A 26,332-nucleotide genomic window follows, 5' to 3' on the forward strand; every position below is an offset into this window, starting at 1 on the left:
GGAAATTGCCTTTAACCAAAGGCCCCTGCGTGTGCGTTCAAGCTCAAATCATGATGGAACACTGGCCTTGTACTCTCCCGCCCAACATCAAATTCTGACAGGTATATGAAGTACTACTGGTCACAGTAAATGACATTTCAAAAATTCAGAAAAACCTGTTTAGCAGTAGCCTACACTGAAATGTTTGGTACATTTCACAGCTTTTAGTAGACGTGAACGAGCCCGTTAAGTCACGCGGTCTACGTGCGTGGGGGAAGACTGTAAACAGCGCCATGCACGCAGCGACGTCGGAGTCTAGGGGAGAGCTGCATGAAGAGAGGGAGAGATAGACAAAGAGGGATAAAGAAATTAAGTTGGAGATCGTAGGAAGTGTGTGACAGTCATAGGAGGAACCTGAATGTGTAAGTAAAGAGATATTCTGTGCATTATCTAATATCTATGTTACCGTGTTGTTGGGCGACGTGAAATAACTGGTGTAAAATGAGCTGGTAGGGTAGGTTGGGGGTTGGGGGTTGGGGGGGCATCACTGTTAACAGCTAAGCTAAGGTTAGCTTGGCTAACAAGCTGGCGTTCTTACGCACACTCACATGTAAACGACCGAAGCATGCATGTAATGTAAGCAAACAACCGTGTACCCTTATGAACAGGACCCAATTGGCATTCACAATAGCAATGCTGACATTGTGAAAACAGCACAAACAGACAAAACAGTGTCACGTAGTCGGCGTTGGCAGCTCAAGTTGTGTACAAAAAACGCCAGCTAGGAGGAGTGGAGGGTGTAGGTTGAAAGGCCTGGTGGTAATAGAGTAACAGCGTTCGCAGGAGAAGGTGACGTGAGGCATATGTGTCGTCCCAGTATCCATAAATACTCTGTTTATAGAATGCAAGGTTGGCCGCGCCAGATTGCTGGTACGCAGTAAGCCAAATCACAACATTAGATTCTAGCGCACAGATTGTCAATATCACGTCATGGTAATATATCTGTTGCTTTCTTGCAATGATAAACAGACGACTAAAGACATAATCTCATCATCAAACGCTGTTCAGATGTGCGTAACGTTAATCATCTTCCTAAGCTGTGACGTTAGCTATTGGCATGATGGACTGGCACTATTTTTGTCTGGTTGCTTGAAGACGAGTTCCCTTTTCGCTCTGAATTTTGTGATTTTCCTTTCGTTCCCAGGTAACATCCGCAAGTGACATCCTCCCGTCTCTCCCCTAGTACTCTCGTGCACGTAGACACACTTAGCTCAACATATCCACCACCAGCCACTCCGTGCCTACTGTAGTTGTGGTGTCCTTAAAGGTTGTCACTCCCATAACCAAAGAAAAACCTACGTTTAAGTAAGCTGACCACTTGGCATTCAAGACAAAGCAGTATTATCTTAGCTCTAAGCTCTCAGCTCTCACCACAAGTTAGTATTCACCTACATAAGGCAATTCAAACAGTCAGTCAGTCATTTAACCTAGCAGTTCATTTTACAGTAGCTTACCAACATCGCAAGATATTGTCAGTGGCACCTACAGATAGACATTCTTTGGAAGTTCCCAGACATTATAATTCTGTTGCATAGGACACCATACACTGTGAGTCACCAGCCGACCAATTAAACATTGCCACACATTCCTTTAAAGCCCTCACCACTGACAGAACGAGTGAACACCTCAGAGCCACTGGCTGCCTCTCACGTCCACCATGGCCTCTATGACCCAATGCTCCAACCCCGAGATCCCCGACAATCACAAGGAGAGCTGGCTGGCGCTCCTGGCTGCAGCAGAGGCCTACAGCCAGAAGTCGGGCTGCGACCTAGCCATCCTGACCGCCTACAAGAAGTTCCACCCGAGTGTGGTGGAGGGGGACGGCACCAGGAAGCTGGGCACTGGAGGCCTGGCCCCGACCAGCAGGAGGTGGGACTTCTCCTACCACGTGTGGGGTCAGGGTGCACTGGCCGAGGCCTCGCGGCGGTACATGGACGACATTGCCGTGCTGCACTCCACCTCGCTGCTGACGGCGCAGCGGCACACGCATCTGTCCGCTGGAGACAGCAGGGCAAAACTGGGTGTGGACATCTCTGACACAGGATCAAGAACGGTGAGTCAACCATGCCAGACATGGCGTGTAAGAACTAGGATCCTTTCACTGGGATTCAGATGTCATTTTTAGATGAGTAATGCACCAATTGTGCAGTGATTGCTTTGAAATGTTCACATTCATCTGAATTGCAGCTTAATGTCTTCCAGCTCATATTTCACAATAGCCTGGCCTGTCAGACTTGCTTGTCAGCACAGCTGAAAGAAACACACTGAGAAGTGACCAAAGATCTTCATTTGTGGATAGAGAGTGTACAGGTGTAGAGTAAATGGCAGTCTTCTTTCCAGACTGGGGACAGCGGCGTGGGAACAGTCAGCCCCAACACACGGCTCTATTCGCAGAGCTACCCGTCAATCTACAGCTCGGGAGCCGTCGTTGGTCAGACTGGGCCTCAGCATGGAAATGGAGAGAGGGAGAGAGAGAGGGTGGGACTGGAGGAGGCAGAAAGAGAAAGAGAGATAGCCGGAATTGTGGACCTGGAGGAAGAGGGGGAGGAGGATGAGGAAGAAGATGACATGGAAGGAAGGGGACGGAATTTGAACGAATCTGCAGGTCAGTCCCGGTGACCATCTTAGCAGTCTTACAGTCGGATGATTTCCCATCCTCCCTCCTCATTCTACCTTTTTTTTTTTATTCACTCACTGTCTTGTTTGTGCTCACTGTTTTTGTCCCTTAGGAGTGTTCTCCATGGATGAGGATTCTCTGTCCAGGGATTGTGAGCCATTCTTTGAGTCAGATGGTGAGGAGGAAAGCACTGATGGTGAGTATATCTCTCTGCATTTCTCAAGACTGAGTTTGTATTCCCCTATTCAGCATATTGTTTTATTGCAAAGTAGGGCTGTAAATGTTTGTATTCAGTTAATCTGTCAATTTTTTAAAATTGATTAATCAATTAGTTGTTTGATCGATACAATGTGTTGAAGAATCTGGATTAGTGTTTCACAGAGCCCAGGATTGTGTCCTCAAAATGCCTTGTCCACACTGCAAATATATTTAGTTCACTGTCATAGAAGAGTAAGTAAGCTAAACATATTCAAGTTTGAGGTATTTCCCTTGAAAAAATGACTCCAACCAATGACCAAAATAGTTGGCAACTAATTGATTAATCGATTAATTGTAGCAAACCTAGCTCTGTACTCTAATGGTATTAAGGGAACTGTAAAGGTGTGTGTGTGTGTGTGTTCCTATTCTTGTGGTATTCTCTAACTATTCCTATTCTTGTGGTATTCTCTAACTATGTGTCCACTATTGTGGTTCAGGGTCTCTAAGTGAAGAGGCGCCCCCTCCCTCCCGGTGCATGCCTGTGGGCCACGGCCTGATGGCGTCTCGGCCCCCTCCCCACCCCATGGCTCTGGCCCGCTCGCTCCCAGTCTCGGTGCCTGTGTGGGGCTGCAGGGGCAGCAGGGCAGCCCCAGGGGAGAACCACAGCGGTGAACGAGTGAGTCCCCTCAACACGCATGTACTGAACCACATTAGTGTCATTTAATGGTTACGGTTAAACATAAACAATGAGTTGGCGGTCATATTCAAATTTGCAGTGGTCTTTTAACTTTGAATATGACCGTCAACTCATTCCATTGTCACTCAGCAACCGTAGGAGGACATCAGAAAAATGTGCAGTGGTCTCTTCATTTTTTCCAGTGCTGTATGTCAGTGGTTCTCAACCTTTTTTCAGTGATGTACCCCCTGTGAAATATATTTTCAGCCAAGTACCCCCTAACCAGCGCAAAGCATTTTTAGTTGAGAAAGAAATACTTAAAACGGAGCACTGTGCCATCATTGTCTAATTTATTAAACTTTATTAAACACATACAAAATTCAAACATTTGGAAAAAAACTATTTGGAACATTTTAAATGTTAATACTCCATGACTAAATGTATTGCAAATGATTTTAAACTAATGTAGTGAAAACAGTGACCATATAACCATTAAAACTATAAAATGAACCATTTAAAACTCCATAAATATACAAAACACTCATTTGTAGTGTTCTCTCTTGAACTATAAATAATATGTAATATTTATTAAATAATTGGTTTTAAAGTATTTTTGCATGGATTCTACTTTTTAAATATATGTATATTTTAAAATCTCACGTACCCCCTGAAGTGCCTTCACGTACCCCCCACGTGTACCCCCATTTGAAAACCACTGCTGTATGTTGTATTTCTATTGTACCAAGAGCATTGTTTGTATATCACTGAAATACATACAGATATGACGTTGCTCAGATTCTCAGAATTAAGAGGTGTTCAGATTCTTCATACAATGAAGAAACCTACAGGCTTTTACATTAGCATGCATAACTAGACAAGGTCTAAAAATGATGACCAGCATTAGAATATAAACTCTAAATATACTCTCTCTTTCTCTCCAGGCTGGTTGTGCTGACCAGCATCAGAATATAAACTCTAAATATACTCTCTCTTTCTCTCCAGGCTGGTTGTGCTGACCTAGACCATATTGCTGCCAGTATGAAGGCACTACTGGCTCCAGGGGCAACCGACGGCACAGAGATGTTTGGAGCACTGCCCCGTCCTCGCCTCAACACTGGCGACTTCTCTCTCAAACACTGAGAAACCCAGTGGTTGTGTGTGTGTGTGTGTGTGTGTCTGTGTGTCTGTGTCTGAGTGTGTGTGAGATGATGATGGATAGATGAGAGAGAGAGAGAGAGCGAGAAAGCAAGTGTGACTGGACAAGAGCAATGCACGGAGGTTTGTGTTTATGGGAGTGGAGAAGAATGAGCGAGTGTTTTTAAAGAGCGATGTCAGGAGTTTAAAGAGGAGAAGGAAGAGATAAGACAAGACAAGACAGGCTGAAAATATGAAATTAGTGCTTACTGGTGGACGATGCCACCTGGATGGAGAGGTGGGAAGCTGTGACATACTTAAACCACATAAACACTAACCAAGAGAACATACACCAGTATACCACTAACTAAACACTGCAGGCCCCTGCATGCAGGCTATGACACTAATGTGACCGCTCACACACTACACACTGTGACAAAAAAAAGAAGAAAAAAAAAAAACACAAACCGACGCTGCATTAATGCAACACTAACCACCATGATACACGGCCTAGGCCTAGAGGCAAAGCGCGGGGCTTTATGTATGGTGCTGCACGAAACACATTTGAATTCTCACACCAGCACGCACATGAACACACATCCACACACACACACACACACACACACAGACACACACATATGCGCACAGACACACACACATGTTTAAAAGATTTGTGTTTTGACGTGACGCAGACAATACAGATTGTGGATCAGTGCTTTTTTTTCAGTGGCTGAGCTCCATTTCGGAAACCAAGAGAGAAGGGCTTTGCTGACCCACATAGTTCAAGGGTAAATCAAAATGTGATTGTAGGCTGCTCCCCCTCAAAGGAGCTTTTTGATATTTAAAAAGCTGAGGCCTGGCCCAGGGATACAAAGCAGCTTTGTTAACATAATTTTTAACCGAGTGATTGACCAGCACAGTTAGTTAGCAGACAGAATTGTATGATTCTGTGACATAAAAAAGCAATGATAATTTGTAATTATAATAAAACCATGACTATAAAAGATTTCGGTGGACATTGGTGATTATCAATAACACTACGAATTTCAAATTGAAGTGCAGTCCATCTGCATTATTCCAAACTGTTCGGTGTGTTATACCCATGTGTTTTGAATAAACCAGTCATTCTTGAATTTCCATGTGTTATGTTTTGGTTTGAATACGCTCATTTGGTCCCGTCCTGCCGACAGTTTTGTTTCTCCAAAACAGGCAAAATGCAACAACGTGGTTACAAAAGAAGTAAGGGTTTGTGTGGAGCCCCTCTTTGTTATTCGATGGCAAAAAGTAACATTGTTCTTTTTCTAATATACTTAGCCTACTTTTTAGAAATTCTGTTGTCAGGTGTAAATAAATGTAAAGAGCCCTCTGCTGGTAGTTCTGTGTATTGCATGTTAGATACTGTAAAATTTCAAGACCAGTATAGGCCAGTCAATATAGCCAAGAATGAAACGATACATTTTTAATCTGGCTTCATCCAAATTTCAGATTGTGTGTTTTGTAATATATGCAAATTATGGTACATTTTATGAATAAATGCCTAATTTGTATATATAAACATAAAATCTCAAAAACTTGTAATGGGTCATTCCACGTCAATTCAACCAGGGCCCACGCACTAAGGTCTCAAAAAATTCTGAAAAAATTACCAGGTGTACCTATGTTACCCAGGAGACACACTGTAAAATTACTTTTATGTAAGATCAATACTTTTCAAGATACAGCCAGTTTTACAGGGGGAGGGGGGTGTTGATTTTGTTCGGCACAAGTTCACAAGCCCAAAGCACAAGAACTAAACCACGTAGGAGGCTCAATTGTCACGTTTGGTCTGGATGATCCTGCATGGTCATAGCTGTTGATCAAAGTTTTATTGGAGTTTTTGGCTGGGCTCTGTTTAGGCCTTCATAAGACATATTTGTACTCAACATAGGCTCTTGATTTATTTCCCTTACTGAGATAAGTAGAAACACTCACAAAAAGCAATGAATAGAAAAGAAATCCCTTCAGGGTCTGAACAGCAGACCTCACAAGTCTGAAAAATAATTTTGGTTCTCATTTTCAGAGCACCCAAACACCTTGTGGGAATATACAAAGATTTTTTAAAATATTTTTTCTTTATTCTCCATGATCCCTTTTTACAAACACAGTGTTCAGGGTGGAAAATAAGAAAGATTTGCATAAGACAAGTCAAATTTGTGTCTTTAAAAAGAAGGGATCATGGAGAGAGAGTGAAGGAAACAATATAAAAAAAAATCTTTGTATATTCCCACAAGGTGTTAAGGCGCTCTGAAAATGAGAACCATATAATTAACATATAATTAATAATATAATTATGTTAATAAGGTAATGTTGGATAAAGTTTTAGCATTGTCTGCATGGAACAAGCTCATTTAACAGTAGTCTCTTGATGTATCCTGTTTTAGTATTCTGTTGCCCTCTATTCAGGCTTTTTTGTTGGCATACATTTCATGAATTGATTTCAGTAGCTTGAATGTACAGTTAAGCTTTCCTGGGTGGAGTCCAATCAACTCGCCACAAAGGTGGAGGCACAATATTTCATTATCTTGGTGTAATGTGTGTGTGTGTCCCATATTGGGTCTAATGGTGAACATGGTAACAATTACCTACCATTTGGTCCCTTGCAAACAGATATGCGTGCATGTGAGCATAGGAGTGGCCATAGGCTACTGGTTGTATATGTAATGCTCTTAAACCAGAAGAATTCATGACGTTGAGCAAAAGGACCTCAAGCAATTTAGCATTGCAATTCATGTGGGACAAGTTTCAGTTTGGTTGAGCTTGGTGTATGACTGCATTATTTTATATCTTCCTCCAGGGCAATAGCCACTTCCTGCAGATGTTATGGCACGGCAATCCAGTAACCCTCTCTTGCCCTGTATCAAGCTCAGACCAAGCCTCTCTAGTTTTATCCACTACTCCAGCTCCAACTACCGAAGCACCTTCTACAGCTGCTGAGCTTCCTTCACAGAATCAACCATAGTTGCATCCCCTCTTTGGAGGCTACTACCACCCTTTAATCCCTGTGAAGACTCCCCCTCAAACTACAGAAGCACCAACTACAGAAGTACCAACTACAAAAGTGCCAACTACAGAAACACCTGCCACAGCTGCTGAGCTTTCTCCACAGAATCAACAGTGGATGCATCCCCTCTTTGGAGGCTACTACCACCCTTTAATCACTGTGAAGACTCCCCCTCAAACTACTGTTGCACCAACTACAGAAGCACCAACTACGGAAGCACCTGCCACAGCTGCTGAGCTTCCTCCACAGAATCAACAGTGGATGCATCCCCTCTTTGGAGGCTACTACCACCCTTTAATCCCTGTGAAGACTCCCCCTCAAACTACTGTTGCACCAACCACAGAAGCGGCAACAACAGAAGCTACTACTGTTGGACCAACAACAGACCCTTGCACTACAGACTGTTGGACTAACAGCAGACCCTTGCACTACAGACGCACCTTCTACAGCTGCCGAGCTTCCTCCACAGAATCAACCGCAGCAACAGTGGATGCATCCCCTTTTTGGAGGCTACTACCACCCTTTAATCCCTGTGAAGACTCCCCCTCAAACTACTGTTGCGCCAACTACAGAAGAGCCAACTACAGAAGCACCAACTACAAAAGCGCCAACTACAGAAGCAGCTGCTGAGCTTCCTTCACAGAATCAACAGTGGGTGCATCCCCTGTTTGGAGGCTACTACCACCCTTTAATGGCTGTGAAGGCTCCCCTTTTAACTACTGTTGCACCTTCTACAGCTGTCAAGCTTCCACAGAATCAATGAACCACTTATTACCACTTATTATAACTACTATCAGTATCTTTTTCAACAGCACCCCAAAACAGATGCTCTACTCCAGGGGTCCCCAACCTTTTATGTACCATGGACCGGTTTGATTCCTATTTTTTTTCTTTCACGGACCGGCGGGGGGGGGTGGTTGGGGGTTCCATGTTCCATATGTGTTGTGCATGCATTACTTGAAAATAACTAGCTCCAGTTATGTATGAACAGTGAAGGTAACGATCTCTTGTGAAAAACGTGAACTTGAAGAAGTGAAAATTGAACAATATGAACTATGAATATTGAACAACTTGAAGCTACATCTATAAGTGTGAACATGCTTAACAAAATATGGGAACAAAACATGGGAACTAAACGTGCATTACAAATATAATCAGTGGGAGCCCTGCTTGTTTCCCTGCAACAAGAATGCTTTCATGTGGGGGTGATGAAAGACAGTGACACCCTCAGTGTGTTTGAAATGTCCAGTCGATTGCGCAATTTGTCTAGTTGCAGTCATTGCCGAAAACCCGGCCTCGCATACATACGTGGTGGGAAACGTTTTCAGCGCTTTTACGGCTATCTCGGGATATTCTGCTTTGGTTTTGATCCAAAAACCCGCCAGAGAGGTTTCCTTATACACACTCTTAAGACCACCGTCATTTGCAATTTCGATCAACTGCTCTTCCTCCTGCGCTGACAAGTTAGGACTTCGGGATATTGACAAATGGGTTGCGGACCCACTCATTGGTTTGCCGTGAATCTTTGAAGGATGGGAAGTAACGCTCAAACTCATTTGAGAGCGCAACAAGGTGATTGCGCACCAGCTGCGAGAGAAAGGGCCCTGCCTCAGTCTCTCCCAAAACCCCCACTACATTTTGGAACATATCAAATACACCCCGGTCCACTCGTCGTCCCTACAAATCAAGCTTGGCTTTAAATGCAGCGACTTTATCTGCCAGTATAAAGACAGTCGTCATTCTCCCCTGGAGTGACAGGTTGAGGTCATTAAGCAACCCGAATATGTCACACAGGTAAGCGAGTTTTGACACCCAGTCCTCATCACTAAAATGTGCAGCTAACGGTGACTTTTTTTCGCAACTCAAACACTCTGGCCAGTGACCTACTAAAGATGCTTGTTTTTTGTTGCTCATTCTAGCAGTTTAGCTAACTTCGTGTGACACTACCGTTTGCCAAGAACTGATCAAGTGAAGTGAGCTGACCTGAGGCTGCGCAGCGCTGAAGGCAATATGTAAAAGTGTTGAAGGCGGGACAGACAGACGTAAGAAAATAGACCTTGCAAAATGCAAACATGCGTGCAATCAAACAACTGCATATAGGCCTATGCCATGTAAAAACGTGACATTATTGCAAATTAAATTTAGTTTAGTTTGCATGCATTTTTTTTTAAACTCATGTCGTAGGCTACGGCCCGGTTAGGAATGTCCTGCGGCCCGGTGGTTGGGGACCGCTGCTCTACTCAAGCTTTTCTTTTCTAACTTCTCAGTCTCTCTATTCCTATGTGTTAAATGCATATATTAAAGTGTATTTGAAATTTAAGTTGTCTGAGTTCATTTGTTCAAGCTTGTTATGAGGGCTTTTACTGAAGACTTGTCTCATGATTTAGCCAAAACTGTAAGTTTAAAATTCTACTGCCATATTGCTTATGTCTGTATGCACTTGCACAATAATGGCAATTAAGGTTTTAACATAATCCAAGTTGAAGTCTGTTTTGTTTCTACGGAAAATATGCCACAGGTGGGGATGAGTTAAAATAGTGAGGTGTGACTTAGTGATACTGCACCCGTTTTCCCTAATATTAGTCTCTGAAAGTATGTGAAACAAGGGAATATAACTAAATGTACACTACCGGTTTGTGGGCACTTAGAAATTCCCATTCCACTCCATTATGAACAGAATACCAACCGAGATTAGTTTTGTTTTTGTTATCAGGGTAGCCGTTTTCAGATTACATTATGTGCTTACAATTGCAAAAAGGTTCTCGACTGTTGTAGAAAGAAATGGCTGATCTTTAAAGCAATACCTACATTGCCATTCATCCAATGTTCCAAAGGCACATTCTGTTTACTAATCAGATATGATTTTAAAAGGCTAACTGAGAAAACATTGGAGAACCCTTTTTGCAATTATGTAAGCACATAATGTAATCTGAAAACTGCTGCCCGAATGCAATTTATATCAGCTGGTATTCTGTCTATAATGGAATGGAAATGTCTAAATGACCCTTTTTTGGGGGAGGGGGAGGGGGGTAGGGGGCGGGGCTCTAAACCTGTATGACTGCACGGTTCTTGCCCTGCAACATAATAAAACAAATAACATTACATAGTTGAAATTAAAATGTCTAAAGAACTATAGAGCACTTTTTGAGTGGGGTTAAGGGACCTCTGTGTTATTATAGGTTGGATGTCAGTGGTGATATCCATTAAAATATATCTACACTGTAAAACATCAGATATGTAATTAGCCATACCAGAATGTGTACTGTAGGTTTTCCTGTGTTCTCTGAAATACTAACCTGACTCTCGCCAGATGGATGAATTTCCGAAATTCATCTGGCGAGAGCTCAGGTTACTGAAATACATGAAGACATAGATAGTGCTGCACAAAGCAAAAAAATGCTATTTGTTTTCTACAGGATCAATTAGATACAACCAGACCAGGGTCAGACCTGTTTTTGTGTCATGCCCCTTTGCAAAAGCTAACTCGATATTAAACATTCTGTTGTAAAAAAGGTGTCTAATAACAGTAGGCCTACAAGAAGTAGAAGTACAGAGATTAAGCTAGAATCGTATTTTCCAAACTGAAGCCATTGATAGACCTGCCATTATCAGTGGTGGAATGTAACGAAGTACAAATACTTCGTTACTGTAGGCCAGTGGTTCTCAAACTTTTTCTTTCATTCCCCACTTTGATCAAGGGGGCATTCTCGAGCCCCACCTGTCCCTCATCGCTCTAAGAAAGTGGTAGGTCAAGCTTAAAATTGTCAAATTTATTGAAATAATGACAAGTTCTAAATATATCCTCTTCAACAGAGCTAAAATCAGCTGGTGCTGCAGATATAATAATAAATAAATACATAACACACATATTTCTGTTTTCCAGCAACATATTAGGAAGCATAGGCCATTTTACAGCATTGTACAATATATTCAATGAAATACCAACATGCTGCATTAAATGGATCCATAATCCAGTCATACTGAGCACTGCTGGTTGGGAAATATTTTTGAAATAAACTTTGCAGGGATGTGATGTAGGCCTACTGTTTAATACATGGGATCACAAGAGTGCCTCCCAATCAGACGTTTCAGTGATTTCGCTCAGAAATCTCAAAGGCATAATACTGTCGCGATCGAGGCGCCTGTACCATACTCAAGTTTTTTTTTGGTGAATGCAGTAGGGGAGACCGGGGTTGGTTGTCACAATTTTTACTCATGCATGAATTGCTCATCTTCAAAAACTCTTTCAGCAGTAATTCCTACATTAAATGAACGCTTGGGGTCTTGGCTTTAAATGTGTATACTTTTTTAATTTTAGAATGTATTGTAACAGGGAGCAATTAACCATCAAAGACACTCTGACACAATGTGACAATCAACCCCATCACGGGGTTGGTTGTCACAGGGTATGGGGTTGGTTGTCCCAATGGGATTTCAGTGATAAAATGGGATCTTAAAAAATAATGTGTAACTTTTTAGTTTTTTAAGCTATAAACTGCAAATAAGTTGTAATATGAATACCACCCCTATGATAGTTGTCATCAATGCCCCTTATGTTTAAACAATGGGATTAAAGGAGGTGATCAGTTACTTGAATTGTCTACTGTGTTGAGAAATAAAATGAAATCATTTTCAGTGCTAAAACCTCTTTATTATCATGTAAGTTGCAAACAAAGTTGCAAACACAGTGACAACTTGTCACAGTGACAACAAACACATGTGACAACCAATCACACGAGCTATGTGACAACCATCCCCAACTGACCTCTTGACAAAGATGTTAACCTAGCTGCCACATGGCTTTAACTTGGTAGCTAAAATATGACTCAAAATAAAGCTACTACCTTTGGCTTTTTAATGAGTGTTTTGTTTTTGAATTAGGCTACTAATATTCTACAAGCTCTCAATACAAAAACAACACATGAACATGAAAATTTACTCTGACCCATGAAATTTAAAATTTGTCTCCTCACCTCAATGTTGTGTGTCTGCTCAGCAAAATTCCTAGTGCAAATGAGTAAGCTATCAAAGGGTAACAGTTTGATATCAAAATTTTACCACAGCGCCACCTAGTGTGCCTGGAATAAGCAATGTGACAACCAACCCGTGAGACAACCAGCCCCGGTCTCCCCTAATCTTATTTGCTAGGTGAGGTAGGTGCTTGTCTTTGCCTTGTAACTGGACATTTAACTCAAATATATCGCTAAGATATATCAAATATATCGCTAAGATAGGCCAGCTTCGTCAAGAAATGTTCATTAGTGAACGTGCTTGCAGATTCAAACATTCGCTCTTCCTCCAAGAAGAGGCGACTCGGAGCTCAAACACGCGCGACAGCACTTTACCTCGGAAAAGCCACCTTGCCTCGCTGTGAAACAGTGCAGCCTTTTGGTCCAGGGCCGTAGTCACCATAGACTTATTCAGACGTGACCAAAATGCCCCCCCCCCCCCCCCCCAATATTCGGACATAGAAAAATAAAGAAAGAAAAAAACGCTATAGGCTTACAGGAAACCAACAAGTCCCGCCATCTGAAATACAATCAAACGTAAATAATGCACAAATTAGTGACCTGTTGATGGTTTCAGAGAGAGTAGCCTACACTGTGAGTGGTTTGTCCTGGAGGTTTTGCGTTTATCGTTTGAGGCGTTTATCGTTTGCATCTTGCATGTTACATTTAGATTCGCGCTCAATCGCGCATCCACGCAGGCAAAACGTAGCACTCAAATGTGGCGACAGCACAAAAGTTGAAAAAACTTTTACAATGGCGGTGATAGCCTACAGTTAATGTGAATCGCGGACAATAACCAAAGGAATTTCCACCTCCAGTCACCAAATAAAGGCTGTGTTTCTACATGTTAACACAAAACGTAATTTAAACCAGCCTATAATGCATAACTTGAGGTGAGTCAGACAGAATAATAATAATAATAATAATAAAATCAAAATACAAAATATTATTGGGCTATAGGTCCAAACCTATGAGTAAACATTCAGTGTAATATAGAGGTTATCAAAGATACTCTAGTTTGTATTTTCTTTTAAAATATACATTTTGGAGACAAATGGAGTCATACAACAGGTCTATATCCAGGGATGGATTATTGAATGGACCTACTGGGCCCAAGAGCTCAGGGGGCCCTGAAGCCTGAGACTGTGTGAAGTTGCTTCTCCGCCCTTCTCTTCTATTTCCACAAAACTCACAAGTCGTCATAATATAAAGGGTCATTTTTTTTTAAGTCTTCCGGGGAAGTATGCCCCCGGGCGCCCCTATCTTAACAGGGGAGGTTTTTTTTTGCATCTATGCCCAGAGGTTCATAATCCATCCGTGCCTATGTCCGTCAAAAGTTTGGTATATCCTAATTGAGAGACTTAACTAATGACTTGTTTGTGATTTTAATAATATTTTTGCATGGCAGGAAATGTGAATTGAAATTCTGTTATTGAAATTCACACCGCACCACAGATTTGGTCCCCCCCAATGTTGACATCATGGCTACGGCCTTGTTTTGGTCAGCTACCATCTCTTTGCAAAGTGCGGAGAATAGACGCGCTTTTAAGGGCCGGGTTTTGATGAAATTCACCACTCTCACAACAACGTTCAAAATCTCATGTAAGTCGGGACTAACTAAGCTGCCTTGACACGAGCGCTTCCCTGTGAATAACACAGTGCGTCCATTGCGCATCGGGTTCTACCCGGGCCCAGGCTACAGATATATATAAATAAATAAAAAAACTCCTGTTTTTCACGTCAGTTCGCGCCCCACCTGGCATGTCTCCGCGACCCAGTAGTGGGTCACAGTTTGAGAAACGCTTCTCTAGAAGGTGCCCTACCACCAAATGATTAGGCCTACCTTTAAATCAGGTGAATTGATCACAGCTCTTATTTGTATCACATAGGGCAGTGGTTCTCAAAGTGTAGGGCGGTCCCCACTGGGGAATAGAGACATGACAGGTGGGGTGCGAGGAACAGAAGGGAATTTGTTTTTTGTGCCTATCTGTAATAATGCCTTTATTCATAAATTCAAAACAAAACAGTCACACGCAAACATAAATGTCATAAACAGACCGACATATGAATTAAAATAACATCTTGATCCAGCGGACCAAGATGGGAAATGTAACGTGGAACCAAAATGCGAAATCAGGTGGGGTTTGAAAATTCCCCACCTCCAAAGTGGGGGAATGACAGAAAAAGTTTGAGAACCACACCACTGACATAGGGACAGCAGGACAAAACCCCTTTGTTTGTGTGTGTGTGTGTGTGTGTGTTAATTTGTTAATTAATCATTCAAATGAATCATTTAACACAATGTATTTATTCAGTAAGATTTCACTGATACAACAACATATTCAGACATGGGATATAAAAGAAATATAGGCCCCAGTCTCAAAATCATCCATAACTTAAAATTAAAAGTCTTACTATAGATACAATTACAATTACTACCTAGCAATGTATTGCTACGTATCAAGTAACATTGACAATAACTTGTCACTAGAAATTCTACACATGGCATTCTATCATAAATGCGATTTTAAGTTATTTTACTGACATTCACTCCCTACATTTAAAAAAATATATATGGATAGCAAGTGCAGCAAAGTGACTGATAGATTTTCTGGACATGAATAACTGAAACATGAATGAGATAAGTAAGAAATCCTCTCTAACCATACCCTTATCATTCTTCCCTTTAAAAGATCCTGCTTAACTATGTCACCCACTACCACGCTAATGTTTAAAGGGGCAATAGGTAGCAATGTGCATTGTGCATCAAGAACAAGAAGAAAAAATCAAAGACTTTGAATTTCTGTCTGGCATGTTTCAGCATCTGGTATTTGTAGAACTGGTTGAACTACACAGGTAATTTATGGAAACCATTTCTTCACAAAAAATGTTACCTAGTTCATTGTGGCTTTTAACTTCAATGCCAGTAGGAGGAAAGGCTGCCTATTGTATCTTTGAACAAAAAAACATGCTCTCCTCATGTTACTCCATTCCCATATCCTCCAACTCTAGCTTGCTCTACTTTTCCTCCCTTTCCCTCCTCCCTATCCTCCTCCTAGTCTTTCTTGGAGATCCAGCAGTAGGACTGCCTCCCCACCCAGAAGCCTGGGAACACCTTCTCACTGAAGGTGGACTTGAACTTGTGCAGCAGTTGAACCTCCTTGTGGCCCTCCGCTTCCGCACTGGGCTCCACCAGGAAGAACATGATTATGCCCGCCGGCTGGTCCACGTAGATGCCCATTGTGTTGCTGAAGTTGCCCTGGATCACCACGTTGTCGCCGTTGTGCCACACGTGGTAGCAGGAGCCGGCCCAGCCCGCGCCCCACGACGCCTCGTTCTCGCCCAGGCCGCAGGGGCCGTCCTTGGCTTTGCGGCCACTGCTCTCAAGCGCCGCACCCACCACCACCCAGCCGTCGTACTCCACCTCCCAGTAGCCACGCCAGCCCTGGATGCCCTCTTTGCACAGCACCTGTGGGCAGGGGAAGAGGGGAGGTAGACAAGAGTGAGGGAGTGGAAGGTTGTACAGGGAGAAAAAACCTGTCTTGTAAGTATGACATAACCTTGTCATAAGTGTATGTTGTTGTAATGTTTCTTGGTGAGCCAAAGACAAATTTCCACCCCCTGACAATAAAGATATCCTATTCTATATTTTTCTCTATTATAGAATAGGATATATCCTGCCATTAGCTATCACAACTATTAATATACAATAAAGTATCATGCTACCTTTATTGGTAGTTGTTGAGTAGACTTTTAGAGTCTGTCTGTATCAGCCTATGCGTATAAATCTTTGCCTGAAACATTTTAACTGTCTAATGTTCACATGACACTACTGTATCGCTAGTATACTAACTATCATGACAACTTTTAGATTGTAATGTCTGTCTCATGACAGAAGTTTCTTCTGTGTCAAATGTTAGAGCAGCCCACCTGGGGGGAGTGCTCGTATCTCTCTGGTCTGTCCAGGTAAGGGCACATCTCGTCGGCCATGCGGGACACCTTTTGGCCTCCCTCGGAAATCCACAGCATTTTTTGAGCCGTTCTTTCATCCAGCGACACTGGCACCCAGTCTGTTTAAGAGCATGAAGAACAGGAGCAGGAAGTTGGAGCGAGTGACAAAGAGAGACAGACAGAGGGAAAGAGGGATTGATTAAGAGAGTAGAGGCCAGGTCAGTGCTCTTTGATGAACAGCCTGGTATTGCCATTGCAATATGAGCTCACATTGTTGTTGCTCGTTCTATGGTCTAGAGTGTCCAGAGCAAAGTCATGCACATATGGGGCCTCAGCAAAAGGGATTTAGCATCAAACACAGGGCCCCTCAAGTGTTAAAGAGCGGCATAGTGTTCCGTACATTTCAGCAAGTCAGCTCTCGTCTTGGGTTCAGGGATGTTGGGCTCATACGCTGGCGGCTTCTCTGTGATGGAGAGACAGAGAGGACAGAGAGAGAGAGAGAGGAAACAGAAACAGGGTGAATAAGAGAGGTCATTCAAGTCTCTGCACAGTGGTCAGTGGAGCCAGTTTGGGGGGTAGGTGTGCTGCTTCATGTGACTATATTGTGGTTTTAATCCCTCCTGCCAACACCAGCAGGAACTGGGTGAGAGAGGGAATGGAGGTTGGGTGGGGGGCACCTTTTAGGTGTTTAGCTCTACAAATGGGTGGTGCTTATGTACTGCCCCAGAGCTAACCTTCAGGGGCCAATCACTGTAGTGATTATCATGTCATTATCACAACTCTCGACATATTATCAGACCGAGCTACACATTTGCGATCTCATGCCAGTACTTTCCTTCACCAAGTGGGTGGCCAGTTGTTTCTGCTGGTCTGTTTGAAAGTAAAATGTAAGCCCCCAAATATTTACGACTCATAAAATGGTATTTAGTCATGTTATTAGCATGTGGTTAAGTTTCAGTGCAGATATAGACCTGGAGAATAAATAGCCAAGGCCACTTGCATGCTAATGTTTATAGGTGAAGGAGTGGCATTACCATTAAAGCAGTAACTAGGCTACTATTGCTACTACTTTACAGCTAGTAATCAGGTTTTGTGGAAGTCAGATCAGCATAGTGACACTTAATGCCATTTCATTTATAAATCTTTGTGAAGAGGGGCTGATCATGATTTGTCAGCATTGCTCTAAGTGTATATTTTCATATAGAAACATTACATTTATTTATTTATTTGTTTACTTACTTTTTTATTTGTGTGCTTGCTTATTTGTTGGCCATTTATATTTTAATTACAGTTCTTGCAATCTTTGTAGATTGATACTTAATAAGCTTGAATAATGTCGAGGCTGCAGTTCGAAAGGCATTTCAAGACAAAAAATAGGCACAATATTTCATGTTGTAACAAATGGTTCTGTGTTTGTCACTGGCTGGGTATGAAACTGGGCTTGGTGATGTGTTTCTTTCACAACTTTATTAAAAGCCACCCATTCGCAAGGTATAATGTCTGTTATGACTTTTCCATTAGTTCTGATATAAAAACAAATAGACATTACCTACTGGTACAGCTCCCTTTGATCCTCCTATTCCTGCAGAGAGAGGAGAAACAGTAGAAAGAGTTAATTTATCCACATTGCTCCAGTAAAGACATGACTTCATACAGTGGTCCCTTTCCTACAAGGAAGACATTATTTTAGAATTGCTTTTCAGATTCAGATTGCTTTATTTACAATGTATGCATGATGAAACACATTCATAGGATAGTTTTACACGTCTGTTCACAACGGATTAGATAATAGTGTAGTGATTTTCCCCGTTCTGTTTTGGTCTTAACTTTATTCTTGGAAATATTCTGCGTAAGTTTGCCATTTCTGTTTTCTTCTGCTCCTCTTTCAGTGACTCTTTATCTCTGTCGAGGTCTCAGTCCTTCAGCTGCCATCTCTCCCTCTCAGTAGCAGAGTGTGTGTCAGTTCAGAATGGCTGCCATGCTTCAGACTCGTTAGCTCTGATTCATGTAGTTTACCCATGCCACAGGCAGTTAAGGTTACCAGGGAAAGACATACCAGTCCTAAACTTACATTCACCACTCACACACATCACAAGCACTGACATCGGATTCTAAGAATACACGTGGTGTCTGCCACTGTTATTCACCGTGGCATGTTTGCATTTGTCAGCCCTCAAGCTTTAGATTTTATCCCTGTTCTTAGTGTGTGTGTGTGTGTGTGTGTGTGTGTGTGTGTGTGTGTGTCTGTGTGTCTTTGTGTGTAACTGTTGCACCTCATACAACTTCTTGGAAAACACTAGTCGTCTGTCACCACCTGCAGTTACAGTCTTCCATGTGTGAGGTTCTGTCAAACCTGAGCGTCAGCTCCTGCGGTGTTTGTCCCCACTGAGCCCTTTTTTATTGTTCCCTTTTCAATCTCTCTCGATTGTCCTTGTGTCACCTGTTCTTGTTTGGATTTGCATTCCACCTGCTCTCAAACCTGAACCATGAAGACCCTCACCACCCTTAAATTGTTGTTGTTTTTGTAAACGAATGTGAATAATTCTGTGAGTTCCCCAGAGTTTCACTGTTACCCCCTGATGCCTTTAACCTGGCTTCAGGCCCACCTGCTTATATCCTAATTTAGTTGTGTGCTTTGCCTTACATAGGTCCTCAGCGCCTGAACCATCCTCTAGCCTGCAAACATCAAAGAATCATTTCTGGCCACCTAAGAAGATGTCTCGTAGTGAAATAGTCAGACACACAGACTTGCACCATGTTGGGAATGAATGATTTTTAGGGTCCTGACCTGTGGCCCCCACTTTCAATGTGGAGTTAGTGAGTAAGTGATGTACTGCGTGAGGAAACAGAAAGAGAGAGAGAGAGAGAGAGAGAGAGAGAACGCACTCCCCCAATATTTCATCTTTCTTTAGGTTCTTTCACGTCGGATCAGATGGCCATGGTGCGTGCTCCTGCAGGCTGTCACTTGATCGGGCCTCACTGTGGCGACTTTCGAGGGTCATCACACACTCACTCTTCTCCTGCTTCATGACAGTCCCTACTTCACTGGGAGTTGCGGTATCAGTGACATATGTAAGGGGCCCCTTTGGAGTTGGTATGGTGGATGAGAGAGGGCTGTGTGTGTGTGTGTGTGTGTGTGTGTGTGTGTGTGTGTGGACTGGATTGTCTGTCCATCATTGATCACCGCTTTGCTGCCAATGTCACTGCACAGACATGGCAGTCAGCTCTTTCAGTGTTGCGGCTGTGGCGAGGGAACACTGAGTCCTTGCAGCTGTCCCAGAGGGGGCTGGCAGGGGGCTGGGGACGTACTGATGGGCTACTGGGAATGGGGGTGGAGGGGGGGGGGGTGTAATCAGACCCCTGTGTCCTGCAACAGTGATGAGAGAAAAGATGGGATGGATAATCAGCTGATCATCAGGGATCAGTATTTCGGGTTCAGGGCCCACTCTCCCCCGCCCCCATGGCATGCAAACCTGACTCACTGTCTCACTCGCTGTCCCTCTGCCAAAATCAGACAGACAATCCCCAGGCAGCGTACCAGAGCCACTGCTCAGCGTTTAGCACACAATCGCTATTTACTCATCTATCTCATCTTATCAAGAAGATAATGATCAGGGCTCAGTCACGCACATTACACCCCTGCTAAATTACAGTGCTGCAGTTCATTACACCACTGAGCCATCACAAAGCATTCACTAATACTAAGTAAATTAGATAATGCACAGAGAATGTGGCACAATTACCAGACTTGGCTCAGGCTTGGAGTCAGGTTACGCAAGAGATTTTAGACTCCGAGTCTGGACTCCTACCATCTGTACCTGGAATAGTGACATAAGGTCATGGAGAACAGGAGAGAATGGAGAGAGGGAGAGATAGGAGGGAGAGTTGAGGGTGTCAGTCTAAGTACAGTAAATGGAAGAGTTGGCTATAGGATTATTGCTGACAGGTCAGGTCATCAGTCATTCCTTCTTTTTAATCTACCCTTCACAGTTCTTCCATATAAGAACTTAAAAGGGAATGATGGTGAGAGAGGGAGAGCCAGAGTGGAGGAAAGGTAACAATCACAAATATTGAAAATGAGAATGAAAATCTAGATGAAAATCAGTAAGACTGGTTTGGTGGATACGGAGAGAGAAGCTCTCTGTCATTATGCAAAACGGCATGATATTGAACTGTTGGTTTGATTTGATAGTATTCTTTAATACAACGGTTTGATTTGATAGTATTCTTTAATACAACATGTTAGCATGTCCTCTGTTAAGAGAGTGGCATTAAAGATCCTTTTATCATTACCATTGTCATTAAACCCATGCTATTGTCCAGATATATCAGATTGGGAGGAGGTTGGCAATGTGAATTGTTTTGTGACATGATCCTCCAAGTCAAAACAACAGAATCAGTCAGTCTAATCATCTATTAGCCCATTCACAGCCTCTTTGGAGTCACCTTGGTATCAATGCGAGGCTACGTCTTTATGTGCTGTGTGAGTGAGACATGGTCCTGAATATAGGGTATGAGAGGAGAGTGGAGGGTGTGAGTATGTGTCTCTGCACACACATTATCCCAGGATAAGCTCCCTCTCCCTCTGAAATCCCCTGTGCTTACAGCTGGATCAGATACAAAGCCTCACACATACACCCACCTCACACAGATATACAGATACTTGTTAAGATTAATGGGGTATTGGAGAAATAGAGACATAAAGAAAAACACCAAAGATGGGGGCTGGTGGGGGACTGACGATGCGCTTCAGAGAATGCTGGACAGTGTGAGAAAATGAAGGGGGACTATGCTACAAGGGCAAAGCTATACAATCAGTGAAAGGGAGTCATTTATCATAACATAAAATTTGCATCGAGCATTTAAAAAGGGGAGAGCTCAGTGAAGAGTGGTCCAGTTGGGCCAGTTTCAGCTGCACTGCAGCCAAGCATAGAATGTCTAATTATACCCTTCAGGGGTCCTCTCCATGTCCCCAAATTATGGGACAGGATGTCTCAATGTCGCACAATCTGATCATCAGTCTCCCTCTTATATCTCGATCACAGCCGTGCTGTTGACACCAGGGACTCTCTGGCACTTGCCCTGGGTCGCAGAGCTCAACCTGACTTCATGGAAAAAGAAGCGGTTTGTTTTGGGTAAGGATGAGAGGTATACTTAAGTTCTCCTCATCCCCCCACCCTGTCCTCTTCTGCAGACGTCCTGCAGAGTCACGAGTCAGACTGGATCGTGTTCGTAGGCTTGGTACCAGACTGATACCGGTGATACAGAGATATATGTGGCTGGAGAGAGATCAAGCATCATCTGCCTGGTCTGTGAAATGAAGTGTCGGAAAAGCTCACGCTGTGAGAGTCTACATGACACAGAGACGGCTGGAGACACGTCTCACCACGGGACGACAGTTGAATAAACAGAATGACCCCCCCTCCCCCAAGTTGGTTTGCGTAGGTCTGAGAGGTCAGCCTAGAGAAATCTCTTGAAATATGGACGATAACTGACCTACAAAAGAAATGGCCAACGAGGACAAAATGACTGCCAATGATAACTTTATGGCTGACAAACTTTGCAGATAAACTGTGTGGGCATGTGTTCATCTGTGGTAGCCCAATGCGATTGCCACCTCTATCATTTTCACCATCACCTTATTAGCAGTTGAGAGAGGGTCAGTGGGTGATCCAGAACTGTCATTTAAGAATTCACTATCAAAATGGATGAATCAAAAGGCCATAAATAATACAGTACAGCCAGGGAGTAAAATTACTCGGGAACTTTTTGCACCTCATTAAGGCCACTGCCAAAAGAACAACAACGAAACAACAGGCTGACCCAGCACTCAGACCCACATTCACGTCCACTGCCCCAGGACATAGTGACACCAGCTAATATGATGACACTCAAGACAGGAGGAGACAGTAAAGCCGAATGGAGGAGATGATCGTGATGGCGATCGTTTTTGTAAGAGATGGAAAAGCAAACCAACATGTAGTGAGAGAACGAGAAGAGAAACAGAAAATCAGAAGAGAGAGAGAGAGAGAGAGGTCAGACATGGGCAGATCATTCCCAGGGAGGTGGGGGCAGGTTGTGGCTGGAGGGGTTGGTTTAATGTTCAGTGGATCGTTGAGATGATTAATGAGCAGCAGAGTACTGGCACAGAGTGACATGTAGAGAGATGTTTGGCATGGCGTATGACAGCCACAGGAACATGATGAGCACTAGGCAACTTTATACCAACCGCCTCTGAAGCGCCCATTAAACACATAATAAATATTCCTCCTTTCACTACAGCATGCATGACTATCAAACCATATCTATCTATCTGTTACTGTAAGTATGTATCATTTCATTATGCTATCATTCTTCATTCGATCCACTAATTTTTCACTATGTCTGACTTTTTGTATATCCACCTATCAGTCCATCTGCCATCTGCCTTTAAGTCTTTATATCAAACCTATTTACAGAATTACAGTCTCATAATGTAAATGTTGTGTAGGTCAGCTGGCTACTAGTTAAAGAGAATTGCTGTCTGTGAGTAGAGGAAAGCATGCGGCCAGTTTTCCATACTGACTTGCTGAATGCGATTCCCAGCTAAATCGCACTGAGAACTTAAGCGTATGCGTATGGACAAGTTGGTACTTTAATAGACCTTTAATATTGACCCAGATAAGAACTACGCCTTATGTTTTAGGAGATATGGGAAATGAAGAGGACCATGGACTGAAAAAATGAAGGCACCCAGAGATCAGCTTACTAGGCATGGTGTGGAACTAGTTCCTTTTCTTCAATTTTACAATCAAAGTATGCAACTTTCATTTAATCAAATTCATTTATGCAACTTTCAAGTCAATATTTTTGCGAGCCAACACTAACATCTCTCATCCTCACTCTCACTCTCCTGAAAGTCATATATTGTCTAAATTGTTTGATGTACAATTTTTTTGATTAACATGACATGTCTTTAATGGAATTATTTTGTTGCTGTGTCACATAGTCTACAGGTTATTTTACATAACATTTCGTAATAAAAATAGTGCATAGAAATAAACAGACAATGACAGAGGCTGTGGGAGGAAGTGATCACTGAATGATTATCTATGGACCCTTTCAACAATAAAAACAAAAACAATGCTTGAACGTTCTATTTGGGCCCCAATCTACTTCCTCTGCATTAAGATAACATATGGAATGTTAAAAAGGAAGTCTTGTGGGGCCAACTATGATGCTGATAATGGAACTCTCTTGAAAGGGTCCATAATGTACGATGTAGGACAGAGCACAGCAGCTGCAATACTTATCAGATGTAGAGTCCTGTGACTATTATTAGATTCCCACTAGCTTCCTCCTCTTTCTCTTAGATGAAGAAAAGATAGCCTCGAGTGAAAGGCTGAGTAAAAAAAAGACATGCTGTCAATATGCAAGGTGTCCTTGGTCCATGCCATCAGTCAGAGTGCTGCTCAGATGCACACTTCTGCTGAGGGCTTGACCCACTCGGCTCCTGCTGCCTGCATAGCTTGGGTAGCTCTTGCTCCCTGAAACGGGCTGTCATATGACAGTTCTTGTGGATATAGCTTGACAAACATGGTAGTGGGTATCAGCTATGTGTAGAATTTGCACAACCACTATTTCAGGTGGTGCTAGGGTGGCGACATAGTAACTTGCATCCCAATGTTTCAAGAGACTGTTTTGTAGGGATTTAGAGGAATTGACCATGCTTGCACATACCCACTATCTCACACACTCACTCTTCATCATGATCTTATTTCAGCCATCAGGACAAAGAAATTCATATCTAGTGTGACGATTGAGCAAACAAATAATTGCCTTTTTGTTGGTAATACAGAACTATCACATTATACTTTACACTCATAAATCAATGTGAGAAGTGATGTGAGAACAGAACATCCCAGAGTATAAGTATATATATATATATATATATAAGTATATATACTTTTTTGATCCCGTGACGGAAATTTGGTCTCTGCATTTAACCCAATTGGTGAATTAGTGAAACACAAACAGCACACAGTGAACACACAGTGAGGTGAAGCACACACTAATCCCGGCGCAGTGAGCTGCCTGCTTCAACGGCAGTGAGGGGTTAGGTGCCTTGCTCAAGGGCACTTCAGCCGCGGCCCACTGGTTGGGGCTCGAACCGGCTAACCAGTGGGCCACGGCTGCCCACAAGGTTTAAGGTTTGATGTACATTTTCTAGTAATATGATATTGCTGGAAAATTGCATGAGACTGCTAAATAAATTCCCTTTAAGTTAAATACATTTATAAAATAGCTTACTTAATTTCATAAGCAAATAGATATCAATTTCAAGTAATTTCATTTAACATTTTAAATGATAAACATAGTTTTATGCTATATATTATATTATATATAAAAATGATATAATATACTGTATATGTAGAAGTTCTTGGAGTATAATAACAAAAAAATGGGAAAAAACACACTCAACACCTATATTATACACCAATTATACACTGGGTGCTGGATCCTTACATGTAAAGAAGTGAATATAAAGAAAAATAACCGCACTCAGTTCCTTTAAAAAAAAAAAACTTTAGGTGCCCCACTGACGTTTTAAGCAGAAAGCTACAGTATATTCAGTATAATAACAAAGCAATCAATACATTCGTGTCTCAATAGTCATTTAAAAGGCAAATTAGCTGCTCAGTAATTGATTATTTTTTATTCCTTATGGATTCTCTTGATGTATCGGTCTGTTATAATAGCAAGCATCACATTTCACACAAATCAAATGTAACATGTAGTGAAGAGGCCTTAGAGCAGAGCACACATGCAGTAGGGCTGTGCTGCTGCCCAGGTGAGTTCTTACCTAGTCTCTTGGGCTTGGCCATGAGGCCGTTCATGTTGCCGTTGTTGCTGGGCATGGTCATGAGAGATGTGTCTCTGAAGACAGTCTGAGCTGTGCCCTCTCTGCAGCCTCCCTCTTATGCCCTAGGACAAAGGTGGGGGGAGGAAGATGGGGGCCAAGGATTTTGGGGCAAGAATGTGTGTGTCAAGGGTGGGTGGATCGGGGCGTTTTTTTTTGGGGGGGGGGGGGGGGTGTTGAACTTGAGGGTTGGGGGTGACGTTATGGTGACCATGGGGTTGATCCTGTCACCTGAGACTCTGGTAACTTAAGTGTTCCTTCAAAAGGAAATGGATGGACAAGCCTGGAGGCAAGTGTTTAAGTTATGTTACGACACACACACATGCATGAGAAGCAGAAGACTAATGGCACAACATTTGGTCCACCATGAAAACAAAATGTTTCAGTGGTAGAGGTTATGAAATGGTGAAATTATTGACCATTGGCATTGATATTGACAATGAAATATCTGTCTATCTATTTTACATTACATACATTTCAAATATAAATGTAAAATATGCATATATTGCACAACATTGACTATCAATTTATCTTTACAGTTACTACATAACTATAGTTATATAGTACATAAAACAATGTAGATAAAATATAAAATATAGAGATAGAAACTATATACATACAATATAGCATATATAGATAGAGATATGTAATAATGATAAATATTTGTTATAATATATTAGGTTATTATAATATAATTTTTAGCCTTTGATCATTGTTTAATATCTTTTCTAAAGAGCCTTTTGACACAACTTTGGTTGGTGTAATTGTA

General features: G+C 42.4%; 2 protein-coding genes across 4 annotated transcripts; one reads left to right on the plus strand and one right to left on the minus strand.

Annotated features, from left to right (window-relative positions):
- Window positions 1-246: 246 nt before the first annotated feature.
- Window positions 247-18,903, plus strand: akt1s1 (AKT1 substrate 1 (proline-rich)). 3 transcript variants are annotated; one of them, XM_042087150.1, is made up of 7 exons: window positions 247-401; window positions 1,184-2,092; window positions 2,380-2,644; window positions 2,769-2,852; window positions 3,352-3,530; window positions 4,533-4,706; window positions 18,885-18,903. In XM_042087150.1, exons 2-6 carry the CDS (start codon window positions 1,697-1,699, stop codon window positions 4,668-4,670), a joined length of 1,062 nt encoding a protein of 353 aa, XP_041943084.1. In that variant the 5' UTR covers window positions 247-401; window positions 1,184-1,696; the 3' UTR covers window positions 4,671-4,706; window positions 18,885-18,903. The 3 variants fall into 3 exon arrangements, with proteins under 3 accessions (XP_041943084.1, XP_041943083.1, XP_041943085.1); XM_042087149.1 differs by lacking the exon at window positions 18,885-18,903 and having other exon boundaries at window positions 4,533-5,797; XM_042087151.1 differs by lacking the exon at window positions 18,885-18,903 and having other exon boundaries at window positions 249-401; window positions 1,636-2,092; window positions 4,533-5,797.
- zgc:195001 (uncharacterized protein LOC567531 homolog) lies at window positions 15,003-25,606 on the minus strand. The gene is made up of 5 exons (XM_042087155.1): window positions 25,507-25,606; window positions 18,214-18,246; window positions 17,065-17,127; window positions 16,644-16,783; window positions 15,003-16,182 (listed from the first exon to the last, which is right to left on the minus strand). The coding sequence occupies exons 1-5, from the start codon at window positions 25,565-25,567 to the stop codon at window positions 15,769-15,771; spliced, it is 711 nt and encodes a 236-aa protein (XP_041943089.1). The 5' UTR covers window positions 25,568-25,606; the 3' UTR covers window positions 15,003-15,768.
- Window positions 25,607-26,332: the final 726 nt, after the last annotated feature.

This window comes from Alosa sapidissima, chromosome 3, assembly GCF_018492685.1.
Source record: "Alosa sapidissima isolate fAloSap1 chromosome 3, fAloSap1.pri, whole genome shotgun sequence".
NCBI lineage: Eukaryota > Metazoa > Chordata > Actinopteri > Clupeiformes > Clupeidae > Alosa > Alosa sapidissima.